The sequence below is a fragment of the Nothoprocta perdicaria genome, unplaced genomic scaffold (genome assembly GCF_003342845.1).
Source record: "Nothoprocta perdicaria isolate Ctin4 unplaced genomic scaffold, notPer1 scaffold_77, whole genome shotgun sequence".
Classification (NCBI taxonomy): domain Eukaryota; kingdom Metazoa; phylum Chordata; class Aves; order Tinamiformes; family Tinamidae; genus Nothoprocta; species Nothoprocta perdicaria.
The window spans coordinates 3,396,280-3,414,698 of record NW_020456054.1 but is presented as its reverse complement, the minus strand read 5'-3'; the positions used below and the strand labels follow the sequence as shown (position 1 = coordinate 3,414,698).

The 18,419-nt window shown below is 43.7% G+C and overlaps 1 protein-coding gene across 1 annotated transcript in view; it reads right to left on the bottom strand.

Annotated features, from left to right (window-relative positions):
• The window catches only part of MAPRE2 (microtubule associated protein RP/EB family member 2), a 65,225-nt gene that overhangs the window by 17,298 nt on the left and 29,508 nt on the right, over positions 1-18,419 (bottom strand). The window contains exons 2-4 of the mRNA XM_026051586.1: positions 14,107-14,234; positions 3,248-3,393; positions 1,294-1,507 (exon numbers count right to left, since the gene is read on the bottom strand). Coding sequence (XP_025907371.1) covers positions 1,294-1,507; positions 3,248-3,393; positions 14,107-14,227 — 481 coding nt within the window. The 5' untranslated portion in view covers positions 14,228-14,234. The remainder of the gene's footprint in view (positions 1-1,293; positions 1,508-3,247; positions 3,394-14,106; positions 14,235-18,419) is intronic.

The window sequence follows — 18,419 nt, the reverse complement described above, 5'->3', positions numbered from 1 at the left end:
ATCACAGTGAMGTTTAAATTTAACAAAGGGGTATTTTCCAGTGGCTTATTTGGCACTTAGTTTTTTCGCTTTCAAAGGGAGAGCAGCAAGCCATTACCCTGGAAATTAGAGCAAACCGGGCCCTGAAATTGAGATGTTTAGAAACAGAAAGGTGGAAAARGGGATTTAAAAAAGTTTTATAGGTCCAGAACAACACTGGGTTGTTATGAGATGTTCCACTTGCTGGCAGTGTTAATAAGCTAAAGGCAGCTGACCCTCTGTGCCCAACTTTGACATGAGAAATAATGAGAACAGAAATACAGGTTTCCACATGATTCCACAGTTAAAGCCATGCTTAAATTGAGCTTGTCTCATACTTGCCTTTTGGGAGCACCTGAGCCCATGCCAAGATAGCTCACAGCATTAGCCCAACTGAAAGTTAATCACTGTTTGATTACTGGSGTGTCTTAAATAAGGCAAACCCAGGGCAGAGCAGTAAAGGAACTAAGGGTGTGTGTTTGTGCACTTGTGTTTCTGTAGGTACAAACTGAAAAACCCACGGGCACCCAACGCTCGTGCCACTTGTTCAGAAGTAACTTTTTACAAAAAAAAAAAAGTATTATAAAATTTGTATGGAATTATTTGTATAAAAATTTGCTTTCTCCTATCTCCTAGTTTTTAATTCTCAGTTACAAAAAGTAAAAACAAAATAAGGCTTCTGTTTAGTGCCCAGTCATCCTGTATCATATCAACACCAAAGACTTGTCAAAGTTATTTGTTTCTGCTCCAGAAATAGGCACTGAAAAATGAAGTTGCAATTCTATTTCAGAAAGTTGTAGCAATGGTGACATGCTGCTCACTTACAAGTCTAGTGCACCCGAACAATCAACATACTAAAAASCCAAACTGAGCCACTTTTTGCTTTCTTGGCAGCAGTTAAGATTAAGAAGCATTCCACTCATCATAGAAAAAAAGCTGAAGGTGTTATGAAAGCAACAATCTATGTTTAAGTACACATACATCTCATGTTAAACAAAAAGCTTTAGCTCCTTTGTCTGCACCATCAGAGCTCACTGGAATCCCTGTTACTTGTCAGAGGGATTTAGCGTGAGAGACTTTGGGGCTGATGGGGCTGGGCCAAACCAGAACACRCCAAGAAAACTGAAGCACTCTCAGATGCCGAGCCCGTGATGCCGCAGGACAAACAGCCCAAGAACACAAGGAAAACATTTGCAATTAGTATTTACATTAACAGGACCACCATTTATAATGACCTTCAGAGGCAGACCGGGAATTCTCCAAGAGGTCACGTACCCGCAGTGGGAGAGTTTGCGTGGTGGGACTTTTTGGGCAGGTTGAAGATCTGTTCACCGGGATCTGGTGGGGGCAGAGCGTCTTGGCCTTGTCGAGCTTCCACGGGATCGTACTCCTTCCCATCATAGTTAGCATCAAAGAACTTCTTAAACCACTGAATGAAATCCAGGTTGTCTTGGAAGCGCCCTTTGACCAGTTTCTCCACCGGAATTACCTGGAATGTAGAACAAAAGGTTCCAATAGTGTATCATTGCCMAGGATGAGATTTGGAAGTAAAACATACACTCTTCTTTGAAAAAGGAAGTCTACAACTACAGCAGTATACATTCCTCTGTCATTGTTTCCTTCATAAAAGAATGAAAATKATATTGGCTTTGCAGGTGCTCTTAATAAGGAATTAAAATGATATAAAAGAAGGACCCTGGCCTTGAAGCAGCTTATGATGTAGGTAAGCTTTCCAACTGCTCTTCCAGATTTACCTCTTTCTTGTGGCGCTGACAGCCATGACCAGTGAAGCTGTCCTGGGAGTAATGCTAGATTCAGCTCTCTAGAGATTTATGTATTTTTTTTAATGGAAGCCCTGTTGTTGGGCTTACTAAAAATAAACAGTTCTTCAAAGAGTCCAGATGAAAGCTCTTGCTCTCTGCCCAACTGTGTCCACTACAAAAGCCCACCAGCTTTTACAAGACATGCTCAAGTTCAAACCAGCCTACGTTTTGGTAGTGCACATTAACACTAACCCTGAGGTTTTAACCTTGTCGCTGTTCCCCTTCCACATGTAGCTCTATCTAGAGTAGCTTGTTGAGCTGCAAAGTTGACTAAAACGTTATGAAGCTTTAGTAAAAGAGAAGAGAGGATACAACAATATATCTGTATCAATATCTTGCGTATTTTTCACAGAAATGAAGCCTCCCAAATGTGAGCCATGCCAATACTACTAGTGTAATGATGAGGTTCTCCGCCGCACTGCAGGAGGCCACAGATTTTGTATAACCTGTCCGGTTGTTCCGTTCGGACTAATGCTGCACTGACAAAGTATAGCAAATTTGCTCCCTATAGAAAAAAAAATCAAATATTCAACTTTATTAGACCTTCTAATACTTCACAGTAAAAATGAATTTTAAGTAGAAGCATTCAGRGGACACTATGTTATAAAATTCTTACAGGACCCTTCAGTAAGTCTACTGAAGTTTCAGAAAAAGGTACTACTTAAAGGCAGAGCAGAACAGGTCCTACACTTACGTAAAACCAAAAATATGAGAACATAACTTTTATAATTAWTTTTTATGCACATAGAATTTATATGTCCATCAATTTCATACATCTAAGCAGAAAATCAGTCTTTTATGGTTGAACCAAAACCCATTTTATAGGAGACCCTCATTCTTGCTTAACAAGTTTTCATGGCCACTGGCYACTCCAGCAAACCACTGGGCAAATGATTCCAGTCCTTGAATACTCTGAATTCCTTAAATCCCGTTTTGGACAAGAAACATGCAATACTTACARGAGCAGCATATTTTCACATTATTTTGCTGGAAATTCAGGGTATCAGTAATCTTACTGCACCTGAAATTAAGGCTACAGTGCTCACTGACAGTACAGAATGTCCAGCACATGGTATTTTATCAAAACGGTTTCTGATATTAAGACATAATGAGTTAGGTTATACAATTCCTCCAGAGACACATGGACTCAATTTTCACTTTGTACCTAAATGCGATAMGCCAGTTTTCTTTCCTCACGCCTATATACCCTTTTCAGATGTTGAAAGGTGAAGAACAATCTTTTCCCATAAAACTCATAACCCCAGTTCTGGATCCAGGGTTTGATCCAGGGATTGAAAATATGGACTCTTAAGTATTTTGGGGTCTGTTTTCCCATTTGTTGCCTTTGACCAGTTATACAACTTGTGAAACTTGCAGGGGTTGAAATGTAAATACAGGATGCCTACCTTGTCCACATTCATTCTTTTGAACGATGCCTGCAGAAGCTTGAAGTTGTGGATGTACTCATGCTCCAGCTTGGCTTGAAACTTCACCTTCTTCAAGCTAATGCACCCCGGGAACAACATGTCCATGAACTGGCAGTAAGCGGCTCCTACAACCAGAGAGCAAATTGACATTAATCCACATGCAGGCACCTAAGACTCAATGTCATTTACTGTAAGAAAAGAAAGCTGTTGATTATGACACTGATGTAACTCAATTTAGTAGTATGAACCAAACATCTACTAACCTACTGTATACTGAACAGTGTGACATAATTAATACAGAGTTTTTCCATCCGGTCTGGATGCAGCAAACACTGTGGTGTAACATGTGAAGAACCACCATGGCTAAAATAATGTAAATCTTTCTTCTGTTAAAAACTGATGCTCTGGGAGTTCCTACACACAGCACATGGCCAGTTATTCTACAGCCCAAAGTAGTCAAGTCAACTCATGGCAGTTAAGTCCAAGGCCATCACACCAGACTACCTGAGAGCACAGCTTAAAAACAAGCCTGCAAGGTCTAGCTCGGGAGGAGTGAAAGGGGGACTGAGCATGTGTGTGCATGTGTAATCCAGCGCAGAGTGCTGCAGGTTTGGTAAAATGCCTAGAAAATGTACTGAATACAATTAATAGGGGCAGTTTTTATTCTATGAGGAGTTCCCCCTCCTAGAACACTTTTCTGTCATTTACCAAAGAAGTTTTCATTACTGCCACACTCAAGTGTGTGGAAAATTTAGGTGGCAGAAGTTTGAGGAAATCAGAGGAAAAGCAATTTGAGTTCTTCAGGAGAGCTCTCCTCCCCATGAGGTGCTCCAGAGGCAACGTGGATTCCCTGAAGACTGATACTGACTCCCTGAAGGCCGTTCCCGAAGGTTGGGAGTGCGAAGCTGTCACCTCCACCGAGTGCATGGGGCAGGGACGTGAGCGACCACCTGAACCCCCAGCCACAGGGCACCACCACAGCAAGGACCTCTGTGCATTTAGTGCCCATGAGTTTGATAAACGTGCCCAGGTCTCACCTAACAGTTTAACTCTGTATCTACAAGAAGTACTTTCATCAAAAAAKAATGTTCTTTCAGTGCTCAGACAGAGGTCGGATTAATAAAACTGGCCCATGGCTTGTCCAGTGTTACAGAAGGGGCAGAGATGATTTAAACTTGACCCCATTCTCCCCCATCAGTGTGCATGTATTTTGAAGGGACCAACTTCAAGCACCAAATACTTCTCATTCTCTGTATCCACTCAACCATCACATGAAGGGTTACAGAGCTTCTAACTTTCCCCAAAGCAAAGCACTTTTTAAGACTGGAGTCCAAAATAAAATTATCTAAAATATTGATAGGAGATTTGATAAGAGACAGASCAAGATCAAGCTTTACTGCGGAAAAGCACTGCTATCTTTTTAAATTTTTTTGAAGATTTTTTTTTTTTGTGGGAAATAACTGGAAAAAACATCTGATTTTCCAAGGACACCTTGTACTTAGCTGTTTGCAACAGTTTTGATATGATTAGCAATCAAAGTAAAATAGTCCCTGAAGGAAAAGGCGCCTTCTGGCAAGTTACAAATATCAGATGACACCACTTGCATCTTCTTGTAAAAAGAGCTATGTAAACAGAATTAGCGATCCAAAAYTCATCCTGACCAAACGAACTGGTAAACATTCCCCAACAGCTAAATGACAGTTGAAAGCATGTATATATTCAGATCACTGTATCACTGCTTACATTTATTGCTATTTCATTTCATGCAAAAGGATTATTACGCGATTACTCCATGTTATAAATTGAACTTGTTCCCAACTCTGTCCTTTCATCTCCTCCTTGCCCCAGTTATAAGCTTTACTCTGATATCTCAGCAACTGCCTGAAGGCTTTGAAAATTCACTGCCCAACCTTTCATCTAGATCCTTTCAGAAAACTAGAAACCCGAAGGTTTTGCACTGGATGTTTCTCCTCCTGCTAGAAAAGTGAATTCCTCTGGCTTGTCTCTAGTCAGAGCCTTCCCAGGCTTAGGACGCTGGTTAAAATGCTCCTCTGTGATTCCTGCTCATCCCTTTGGCCGTTGTGTCCGGACTTTCTGTGAGCCAGGACGTGGGCCTGGGCTCGCTCGAGGCCCATGGGCAGGACACGCTGGAATCCATCCCCGGGACAGTGTAAACCTGACGGATACAACAATGAATCCAGCTGCCAGACCCCGGCAGCAACATTTTATTGCACTGACAAACGCAATTTATTAAAGTGCTCCTTCCTGAAGTACAGTGGCAATGTATAAATATGGGCTGACTGAAAGCCATAAAATACAGAATGAGGAAATTCTTCTTGATTCCCAAAAGGCAGAGGCCAACCTACCACTGCAACGGGAAAACCAAAACAAAACGGAGGTATCCTTACAGTTAACCATCACCACCCGAAATCCCCTTTGGCCCTGAGCTTAAACATATATATTYRTATATAGTATTAYATATAATATAGTTAATGCAGATATTAATATCTATATCTCCAGTGAGAAACATTAAGATTATAGACAATTTATATTATATTGGAACTTTATTTAAAAGTTTGTCCCTTAAAGCTTGTAAATTAATTTATAGCTGCCATATTGCATTTCAATGCTAAAATTCCCTGTGGCCGAGCCAGGATGCCACTTTCTACAGCAAAAATTGCCACGATGTCGCAGAGGGAGCAGACAGAGCAGCCCTACTCAAGCAGCACGAGATGGCTGAGCCTTCACCYCGCACGCAGAGCCTATGAAGAGGCTTGGCCCTCTGCACACGCAATAGCACTTGCATAATTTGTATGAACAAAAAGAGGTTGGACATTTTGTACAATTTTTAAAAATTTCCTACAACTGCAGGCACAGATGTTGGACACAGTGCCCGGGCAGAAGTGCTATGCCAGAGCTGATATGTCCCTACACATACACACACACACACACACACACACACACACACACACACACACACACACACACAAAGGCGGCGGCAGAAATCTCCTCAAGGGAAAGCCGAACATCCCAGCTGGCAGCGCTCCAGGAGCGGGATTACTGCCGACACGGCGGATACGTCACCTTTAAACCCCCCTCATCTGCTCTGGCTGGCACGAGCGGCTCAGAAACGGGGCACAACTCACTTCTGCCTCTGAGGTAGGGCCGCTGGTGACAGAGCTCCTCGGAGGCAGCGTCCCCGGATCCAGCCGTGCCGGATCACCCGCTGCCAACAGAACCGAGGGCAAAACTGCTCCATTTGACCTGTTTTAAAGACTTGTAAGAAAACAGGCGCGTGAGGCCGCGTTATGAGACCGGATTGCCTTGAGCATGGCCAACACGCTCGGCACCGCTCGCTTTCCCCTCTCCTCCCGGAGGGATTTCCTGTAGCCACATKGAGCCGCAYGGGGCAGGGGGAACAGGCCTCTCCRCACCGGAGGGGGCGTCTTGCTGGAATTCTGAGGCCAAAAGAGAAGGCCGAGAGGGGATCTGATTAACAYGTATAAGTACCTGAAAGGGGAATGTAGGGAGGAAGGGGCCAAGCTCTTCTCCGTGGTGGCCAGTGACAGGACAAGGGGYAATGGGTATAAGCTGCAACACAGGCMGTTCCAWCTMCATGTGAGGAAGAACTTCTTYCCTGTGAGGGTGMCAGAGCCCTRGCACAGGCTGCCCAGGGAGGCTGTGGAGTCTCCTTCTCTGGAGGTCTCCAAACCCGCCTGGATGCCGCCCTGTGCCCCGTGCTCTGGGTGTCCCTGCTGGAGCAGRGGGKTGGACTRGATGRTCTCTAGAGGTCCCTTCCAACCTCAGYCATTCTGGGATTCTGTGGAAACCACAGCAAGAGAAACTAAGCTTTACACCACTGCTTTGTGGGGAATGTTTCGGAAGAATACGYTCCTACGCAAGCACSCAATTCCAGCTCAAGCATTTCAAGCAGGCCTTCATACAGATAACTATCAACATCTATCCTAAGACATTAGCCGTGAACTCCTTCCAATCAGTTGTTCACCCAGCATTTGTCACAAGATCACCACACATTCAGAAAATGCAGCATTAYTTGCACGTGTGTTGGTCATAAGCAGTTTAATTCACAAATGACGGTTGCTAATGCTGGTGGGAAACGGCACACACCCAGTGCTGCTGGCGGGACAAGAAAAAGAATAAAAGTGCATCTTGCAAAGGGCATGTGCRACATAATAGTTTAGATGAGAAAGAGAGAAAAAATGTAGAGGGCAGCAATGATTGTTTGCAGTATAGCAGCCTTTTGGGCTCACCTTTTGGCTGAGGCTTCCCAGCAGTGCCTCCTTCGCAACAGCTACAGGGCAGGTTTTTGCCTTGGACATGGGCGTATGAGTTTAGCTTTTCATCTAGATTTCAGCTGTGTATGTCCTGTCGTGCTACGCTTCAGTGGCTTGTGAAGACAGCGCTGGCAATAACTGCGCAAGGCTGCGAGCATCAAATTATATTGCCGATAGGCACAGGGCTAATACACAGCACTGTCCCTGCTGAACACTTCAGTGGAGGGCACAGGCTTCGTAGCCCCATCTGCCTCTCCAGCAGCCCCTATATAACCCAGGGTATAGATCAGCACATGGCTGCACCACTCCAGTGAAATAACCTGATGTAGGAAGTTCCAGCCCACTGCAATTTGCTGCCTTCCTAGCAGGAATGAGGCAACCGAGCAGGGGCCCTTGCTGCAGATGGGCAACAAAGCAGCTCTATTTGAAGCTTCCCTCCCCAGGAAGAGTCTTCTTATTTAAAAAATAAATGAAATAAAAGCTGCAGCATGGAGTGCCATCCTACAAATGGTTGCACAAGTGACTTGCTGCCCCTCAAATAATTGCCAGGGCACAGATGGGAACCTCTAAATGCAGCTTTGCAAGGACAGCAAATGTGCAGGACCATCTCCTTCCTACAAACCATATTGGCCACTATTGAGAGGTGCTGCTAAATTACTCGGGCTTCAGGAAATCCTCTGCCACACAGGGAGGGATTTGTATGACATAATCCAGATATCCACGGGGCATTTTAAATAATGCATCCAGCAGYGAGGCTTCCCCTGTGCTAACTCATATTCTCAGTTTCTGAAGTACGCAGATCATTAAGCATCTCATAAATTATACACGGTAGAGTCTTTAAATACTTAATTTTTTAGTAATATTTTATTTGGAAATGCATTAATTCTGAAATGAAGAAAACATTTTCAGAAAACGTATTTCTGAATTACTTAAGAGTGGCTGTGTATCGAACTATGCCGAAGAAGAAAAGAGAGGAAAGAACTACCAGACAAATCTGACAAGCTCTTTAAAAGAAAAGGGAGACGGAGCAACCGACTGTGAGTGACAATGTTGTGAGTAATTAAATAAAAAATTGGAAGCCTCCTTTAAGTTCTATTCCTTCCGAATTCTTAATGAATGACATTTTAAGAATGAAATAGTATTGGCTGAAAGTCTCCTGATACTGCTTTGCAAGCCTCCTTGGAAAGTTTGGAAAACCATCTTAAATCCTATCATCACCATTCACTGTGCTCCTTTAATCCTAACCATCATATGGAAGCCATTAAGGAGCCATTTACACGGAGCGTCCTCAGTGTTGCAGGACCCCAGTACAACGTGTCAGTCCCCTGAAACATGCCTTGGTTTTGTGGTGCATATGGGAGCAAGCCCTGTTTTAATCATGTTGCCAAGTTACTCTGAAGACCGAGGCTTTGCAAGGCTGCAAACTGAGAAAAAAACAGCAYTGAAATGTAATTCAGCGCAGCCTGCCCCGCTGCACCAAGATGTGCAGAAACTGCACTGGCAACAAATGCTCTTGCAAAGTCCTAAAATGCAGATTTTAGTAACACACGTGTAGGAGGTTGCTGGCTTAACACRGACACTGAGCAAAACACACGTTCAGAGACACGAGAAGCAAAACAAGCATTATGCAACCAAGTCACTGAACACACTGCCTTTGCATACACACAAATGACAAGCAGAAGAAAAACCCATCTCTCCATCCCCCTGCCTTGCAAGAGAGCTTCTCCTCCAGCCACCTTGGCCTTCTGCTCGAGAAGACCTTTACTGTGGGCACCACGTCAAGGCAGAGAGAAAAGCCTGTCCTGGCACTGCAGGGAGGATGTGTCAGGTCTAGGATGGCCGCTTCCTGCAAGGCACCCGGGCACCAAAACCTCTGCCATCCTTCACAAGCAAAGAGGAGGCTGCCCCGCTGCAAATCACCAGTCAGCAGGGACAAGAGGCCAGCCCAGACCGCGATGAGGTTCTCCTCAAAGACCCAAGCTGCAGAGACAAGGCAAAACCAAAGAGTGAGCAACATCTGCCCTGTCTTCTGCTTCCCCTCCTTCTACATTGGGGAGGGGGAGAGCACTAAAAGATTTATCTACAAAGTGACTGCAACATATTTGCACAGTAGAAGGAACTCCAATGAAGACACAGTCTAATTCCAGTAGTCATCAAGGGGAGAATTCCTGGTTGTGGCTGCCTTTTCCCCAGGCATCCGCTGAGAAAGCATCACAGTCTACAATTTCAAATGCATGTGGTTTCCACGCTCATTTTACAACATGGACACTCATTACAAGAAAGGAAGAAAATAAAATGCAATTAATCCTTGATCTTTGCACACAAATCCTGAAAGAGAGAATTTCTGTACACCCTAGAGGCCATACAATTTGCAATTCTATAAAGAATTTTCAAATGCAGTAAGAAAATAAGGTGAGATTCTGTACGTGCTTCCTCTCAAGGATCACTTGAATTCATCCGAGCCAGGCTTTACACTTCATTTCAGGCTGCACATTTTTTTCCTATGTACATATGCTATTTCTAGCTTCCTTGCTCATCACTTACACAGACACTTTGTGTTTCCTTCACAATTCATGCACAAGCCCCCTGTGATTTTCTGTAACCGTCTCCTGCCTGACTCTGAACTTGAATATACTCTCACGTAGCAGCCAAACACTCTGTATTCCCTGGAGATAAAAAACAAGGAAAAGTAAAAAAAAAAAAAAAAAAAAAAAACAGTAAAAGGAATTTAATTATAAGCTGTTTAGCTGGGATTCGTAAAAAGCCATTGTTTATTCATTACAAAAATGGCATGACTCCTAAGAAGCAAATAGTTTAACAGTTCATTTGAAACTATCTATTCTCCATGCATATGGCTGTCGTACAGGGGGTCCTATTATATTAAATCCTATGAGTTCTTCTCTATTATTATCTTTTCAGCACCTGAATCAAATTAAATGGTCCCTAGTCTGATGCCCACCTAAAGGCAACGTACTATAACTTTAATTATAAATGTGCTTTATAAATCTCATATTCTGGTTGAAAGCCYCGGAGAACGTTAGCCTGGAGACCAACACTGACAAAGCCACTCTCTCCTAAAGCTACAGGAATTCCCTTGCTTGGAAGTGCTTGGAGAGTTTTTCCCACTTGTACTGTCAAAACTAACCTACCAGAGGAGCTGCAGACTAAATTTAGCCCCTCCAGGGTGGTATCCATCCATAACCTGGGCTTTTGGGCATCTCACGGCTACAGCAGGCGTGCAGAAAGCTCAGGGGACACTACACTTTGCTCGGCCTACTTAGCAAGGACAAAACCACATTCGAGACTCAAGAGGAAGACAAACGCTTTATGACTAAGCCAGCCTCTTCCTTTACTGCTTCTCATCCCAGCTCTTTCCTGGATCTGCCAACTGGGACACGGGCTGGCACTTCCTCAGCACGTACGCCATCAAAGCCCCCTCTCCCCAACAGGAGAAAAACAAGAACTAACAAGTTTAGGTAAGCTTCTGAGCTCTGAAGAAAGCCATGAGCACAGGCTGAATGTCAAACTACTGCTTAAGCTCAAAATGTGCAGAATTAGTGCTAGGCTGGGGGCAAAATGTAGGCATACAGGGGCTCCGGCAGTCGGGGACTGAACGCCAGGCACGCAAGGCAGGACAGTCATGGCCAGGTGGCTCATGGCTCCCAGAAGCAAAACCTTTGCTTTGCACCCAAACTTACCCTCCCTGCTTTTTTTTTTTTTTTTTTTGCAGGGGGGAGGGCTTTTTTTCAGCTTTTTCTCCTCTTTCGATTGCTCCTTATTGCAAGAAGTGAATACCAGCCGAATATTCATATGACAGCATGACAAATCTTGACGCATGTCTCTTGAAAAGAAGAAAACGCCCATGCAATTTTTTATTAGTTTGTAAAAATCCAGCTCCGGTGGCTCTGTAACTCACTGTTAACGCCGTGAAATGCTTCGCCGTGTGGCAGAGCTCCCCAGGTACCCCCTTCTCTTTGAAGCTTCTGAGAAGAGCTCGTGTTTTATGGGAACTCCTGCCAAGCTGCACGACGAGCGCCGATGCTTGGGGAGCAGCAGGAGGAACGAAGGGGCCGCTGGGGTCCGCGCTGCCCTCGCTCCGGGGCTGCCTCCGACTTGGCGGGCGGGCATTTGTGCTCCTCCTAGTTTCCATCTGGTAAACTACACTAAATAAACTACTTGTGCGTTAAATAAACTGCTGGAAGTTTACGTGGTAAATCACGCTAGACACGGAAGGATTCCCACAGTCTCTTGTTTTTCTGCTCTCACTACCTACAAGGATGCTCTGCAACAGAGATGAGCCAGGCAGGCTCAAAGGGAAAGGAGCTAGTCCAAGAGCCTGCTGTGCTCTGGTGGCTGGGACCATCTAAGAGAGCTCAGATTCAACAGTTCCAGCACTAAAGTCCTTCAGAGCACAGGAAGGGCTGTGCTCGCAGGCATAAACCTGCTTTATATAAGGAGGTATAAAAGCCCATCTGGGGATTGTAATGAACAGTCATGTAAAAGTAGTGATATGTAGGCATGAAGACTCAAGCCAAAGAGGGAAATTCAAATTTAGAGGTTTAACCCACTGGGATATGAATGTAAAAGCTTCAATGCTTTTATGCTAATTCAACAATAGCAATTAAGGCAATCCGGAAATTCTAAAGGAAGAAAAGATTTAATTTTACACAGGATGGGAGCAAGAACTCTAATGAAACAAGCTTTTTCCAGTTTTTCCCTTGTGGTATGTCCTACAATCCTCACTGGAGGTCACAGGAAGGAGTTGTATAAGAAGCTGCACAATAAAATGGGACAGTGAGTTGGTGATATTTTCCACAGTTCGGCCTGCCTGGCGAAAGCCTCTCATTAAGCATATTTAACTCATTGTATTCTGCATAATCAAAGCTTTTCTGTATCACCTCTTTGCTATTTTGGGAAAGTTGGGGTTTTTTAAGCCCACACACATTTAACTTGATGGAGGGTTAACTTCAAAAGCTTCCTTTCAACTGTTTTGGAGCGTATGAATAGCTATGTGGGAGCAAATCAATAACTTATCCTGTCTAGTACACTTCCTGCTTCAAACAATGGCACATGAGGGGCATTTTGGGAAGAAAATGTGTTTTCTTGTATCCTTGTATCCTTCACAAGTGTGCATACACACATACACACACMCCCCTTACATATACACAGTAATACACACACATGCCCCCCAAAGCCTGGATTTCCTCAATATACAATTTGTCAACAGCAAATAGGCAGGCTGTCTTCCAGAAACGTAAATACAACAACAGGTAGGAATAACATTTCCATTTCAAGATTAGTAGCTGTCAAAAAATTTATTTCCCATGTTCTGCTGTCATTAGTTACTCAGCAGATATCAGTTACTTACATGCATTTTAACCTGTACTTTGACAACCTCAATTTCATGATCACTGCATTTCTTTAAACATTTCAGACTGCTTCTGCAGATGAGATTGGTTTTGGTTTGTTTTTAATTTCAAAGAATAGATTATCGGGCTGTCATCCTCAATGATTTTCTCTACCTTTCAGGGAACATCTATGAGACAGAAAAATCACCAAGAACAGTAGGTAAACTCAAATATCTGTAGAAAAGACCCTATTAATTGTCCATTTCACCCGGACAATTAAATAGCTGAGAAGTGGTAAGAYGGCTTCAGTTCTATGCAATTAGAGCACTGTGGCTGTAAATAATATATTTCCACATGTCACTAGCGTCTGGGGCGAGTGATTTAGTTAGATCTCCTCCAAAACAAACATCTTCAATTTTAAAAGTCACAGTAGGAAATCCAAAAGAGTCACTCGCTCCCCTGGGGCAGCTGTGTTCTCAGTAAAGCATCAGCACAGATGTATCTGTGTCATTTCTAGTCATCATCTAGTTACAAAATCCTGTTGTTCCAGTTTCCACTTTGATTAACCAAACTGTCCAAAATATCCAAAGCATTACTGTTTTATAGAGTTCATTACTCAATTTACTTACAACAAGAGTTCTGTTGCATTTAAAGAGAAACAGGCAGATTTGCCTGGCAAAATTCTGCAACACCTTACATGCAAAATGTTGGCTTCCTAAATTTTACGTTTTTTTTTTTTTCACTTCACACAGTCATATTTTGGGTATTTTTGTGCAAACACCATCAGGAATTTGAAAACCCTTGCCAGGAATTAACAGGTGGAGATTTTTATTCACTTGCGTTTTCAGTATTCTGTCACATTTCAGCTACATTCACTTTCCCTCTGAAAGCCACCACCCTGGTGTGATTAAAACACAAAAGCCTTCCAGTATTTTCTTCTCTCGCTTAGCCTACCTTACTTCCATGTTTTCCTAGAATTCCTCCTATTACTTCCAGGTATCTTCTGCTACATTCACACTGTTCATTTCTTACACACCTTATCCTTCCACGATGAACACGAACACAAAACCATGTCCTTTGTTTGTACATACATTAATCCCTTTACTCAGTAACTGTCTTATGTCAAACCCCAAAGTTATCTATTTTCAGCAAGTCAGGCTTTTAAAGTGCTTTTAAAATRAACACACTTTCTTACCTGAACAGAGTTGTTCGACTTTTGTGTAGTTTAAAGCTAATATATCATTAACCCATGCGATGATGTCATGTCTGCTCATAGTCTCTTGGGTTATAGAGGTAGAGTACACGTTGACCGCCATTCCCCAACTAGGAAAGAAAAGAAAAAAAAAAACATTTTTGACATTCTGATAATTGTTTCCCTAATGCATCGAACGGAGACATCTTGTGCAAAGACAAGGGACAGAAAGAAAAGCTGCATCACCACAGAACCTCCTCTTCTGTGGAGGAAGGAGGCTCATTTTTAATTGTTCTATAAACTTCCATTACCCTCTTGGAGTGTATGAACATATTTCTCTTGCTGTTATTGTACACTTAAATAACAAAACAAGTCTACAGTAATCTCTACTGAAGTGGGAACAAAAAGAATCAAGCATAGAATAAAGATATAAAAACAAAAGAGACGTGGGATTGCCRTTTAATGCTGCAGCGCTTTGGCCTATCTACATCAGTTTTTGCAACTGCAAGATGATCACAGTCTCCAAATTAATATTTTAGTATCAGGTAACTTCTAGAAGATGAAGCTRTTCCACTGACTCAAACACTGAGTTCTTACAGCAGCAGGGGCTTTCTGCATCACCAGTTCAGTGCCCAGCAGTGACCCAGCAGGCCAGATGATAAACTTTCTTCAAGAACTTATCAACCTCCACCCTAAAAGTCAGTCAGATGTGGACCCCAACAGTCCAGTTAGAAGGCTGTTTCAGAACCCAGTTCCTTTAAATCGTTAGGAACATCTCCTATCAGCTTAAATCCATTTATTCTTCTGCCACCACTACCTGCAGTTCAAATGGCTTTTTCCTCCCCAGAGCCGACATCCTAATGTATTGAGAGATTGCAATTAGACTCTGCCACAACGCCCAGACAGGCTAGACTAAATAAATCAATTCTCTAGGTCTCTTACAAAGCCAGATCTTCTTTTATTGGTCCTCTTAGTAGTGTTTTTGAGCAGAGCTGAAGAGAATACAGCTCGTTGTTCAGACAACCTTTCACCAGGACCTGCTGTAGCAGCAGCTTGTGCTGCACCACATCACACAATCACAGGGTGGTTGAGGTTGGACCTTGAAAAGCTCCTAGTCCAACATCACTGCCCCCCGCTCRCCCAGCTCAAGTAGGGTCACTTAGAGAAGGCTTCCCAGGACCATGTCCTTTCCATTCCCATGATTTCCAGGGAATATCAAGTTTAATTTGTCCTTATTTTAATAATCTCCCTAGTTAACCAGAGTCCTTTTCAGCAAAATCTTATCACTCATAGCAGCACATATCACAGGTATCCAAAGGCATACACGTGAGATGCATACYACTGATTTTTACCCCATTTCTGTTATGCTCTGCTAGGCACAGCTTTCTGCTTGGAGACATTGCTAGGGAGGGAAGATGAGCACATTCCAGTTTACATCATCAGCAGTCCCAAAGAGCTCAGCCACGATGATTCATGAAAACAGTAAACAACAYTTCCAGGCCAATCCTTCAGGAAGCCCCCAAGTTAAAAGCAGAAGTGGCATCTTTCAGAAACGACCAAATAACCAACAAGATGTATCCTTATTCTTGAAAGGGAATGGTTTGGCTGGAACTTCACACTCCTGTCACTAGCAACACCTTGCAGATAACACGATTTGTTCCCACCTTGCAGGTAACACAATTTGTTCCCACCTTGCAGATAACAGAATTTATTCCCTGCAAAACCAGTCCTGCTTTATCAGCCCTGGAGCCCAATCTTCCCACTCAAGAAAAAGGGGCACAGACCCTTATCTGCRGGACTTGAGGCTTGCCTGGATTACTCCCTTTGAGGGTTTACAAAGATACAACTGTTTGAGGCTTCATAAACGATTCTGCAATTATGACTGCAAGTTCTCGCGATCCATTTTCAGGTAGGCTGGAACAACTGGGCTAAAAAGTGTTTAAAAAAAGTCTGAAATTGAGTCTGAAAACTCACTAACATGGAAGTGTATAAATACACACAGCAGAACAACACTCAAAACCCCAGAGGAAGCCCGTAACACAGGTCCCTTTTCAAAAGCAAATCTCAGAGGCACGGGAGGTGTTTAGGTCATCCCTGTGCGAAGGTCTCCGCGGTCCGAGCTCCCTGCAGGCTCCACGGCAGCGGGAGCAGCGGGAGCAGCGGGAGCAGCGGGAGCAGCGGGAGCAGCGGTGGGATCAGCAGCGGGAGCAGCGGGAGCAGGGCCCTGGAGCTGCTCTCCCGGCACACACTGAGCTTGGCACTGAGCAGGGCCCACGGCTTGGGAGTGGGGAGTGCCCTTTTACTCCTAAAACCACATTGTTATGGCTAATGAGGAAAGCTTCGCTTCCAGCCTTAGCTTTGAAGATAGACTGAACAGATAAACAGCACCTTTGTTACTGATGGTATCTTAAGCTTAAAACTTAACTCCTACCATGTTTATTTAGCATTTTTACCTTTTATAGACTGAAAAAAACAGTAGAAAGATATTAACATTTCTGCTATTAAAAATAATAAATATTGTTTATAAATACAAAGTTTAATAGTTAATTTAATACCCATTTAAGATTCGTTATAGTAAGTTTAATAGTGAACCGACAGCTCAGCATGGAACAGACCACTCATTCTGAAGAAGCCCAAATACTCAGATGACAACATTTGAAATAAAGCCACTCTCTTTTGGAATCACCAAATTGGCCTCCTTAGGCCAACCACCAGCGACCAGCAAGGAAAGCAGCAAGCAAACCCAGCTAGAAAGCTTAAGAAAATCTCCATGGAGGAAGGAAGCATCGCTCTCCTCCCAAAGCAGCGATGAAGAGAGAGGTGTCCTTGATCCCCGAGAGGAGGGCAAACGCACGCGGTGCAGCCCTGCATGGCACTGAGAACTGTGAAACAGCAGGAAACAGGCAAGAGAATGAACAATCCCAGGTTTAAAATAACACTGCAGATGTGCTTGAGCTGGTATTTACACTGGGGGTGCCATGGAAGGAGTGGTGGGGATCTATGGGGTCAAGGAAAAGCTTGGGATAGTTGTTGGGGGCAAGAGCCTCACATTTGTACCTGTACATTCACTTGGGGGTCTATCAAGAAAATGTGAAAGAAACTTTTGCAAAATCAGTGTTTATTTTAGTGGTTGATTCCACTTTGATTAGCCATGGCACAAGTTGTTATTTACAGGGACCTGCAGCTTCCACAGTCTCTTTTCCTAGCAGAAAAGAGACTTTCTTTTCCTTTGGTCCTTCTGCCCCCACCTTCCTGCGGTTACGTTTTGAACACACACAGTCAGGACAGGTTTCCTTTGCAGTAAGTGAGGTTTCCTTTACTGTAAGTGTGCTCTAATCTGGTGCTCAGATACACACGTATCCTGTTTGCCACACAGGCAGACCCTGGAAAAAACAAGAAGAGAACAACTGGAGAGAAGAGAGGAGCTCCCTGTGACAGGTTTGGATTCCAGTGCTTGAAACCCACGGCCGGGGCCAGCTTTTCCTCTAGGACTCAGTTCCCTGCATGTTGAACTACTACTGCAAACCTGATCTGGGTTCAAAGCCCGTCTTAATGAACGTCTGCAGGTGGTGCAAGGGAAGAGCTGGGCAGGTTCTTCCTACCTGCCCAGTGCAGTAATCACATTTCCATCCTCTTCTGCCTTCTCTTGTTTAGACTGCTGGCTCGCAAGCATCAGGGTGTCATGAGRCCTAACCCAAGCCTGAAGAACGGCCTCCACCTCACTGAGATGCTGAAGTTCCCTTCTTCCCCATGGATGTCTAGCAGCACAAGGAGCTTTTGGGACAGAAAACTGCATTTCCCAGCTCAGAGCACAAGGTGCAGACCTAAAGCCTCTAGCAATGCACTGCCACCTTAGTGCCTAGCCACGAAAGACTCTATTTTACTTGCAAGAAACTGAAATTAAATCCCCAATAAAACTGAACAAGCTACAGTGGAGTCTTTGCATGCTAGTTCAGGCCATTTCAGAAAATACTTTTACCCACGCACAGCTAAGCACCACAGACATGAGTTTACAGGATTAATTAGGAGCCCCAAACCATGTCCATGCTTAGGAAGCTTCCCAAATCAAAGCCGTACCAGCTCAGCATGTCCAGCGGTCAACTGCCCCCGCCAAAGGAGTATTAATTTATTAAGCTGTTACAATCAGCACAGAGTCCTCAGCCATCAGGCATTTCCATAATGGCAAGACTGGAGGGATTACAGCAAGGAATCYGCGTCCAGTGTTAATTACTGATCACGCAGGCAATCGCCTCTGAAATTAAAAAGTTTTCTTGTAACGTGGAATTAGGCAAGGTATGGACCTAAGTGTGGTCCTC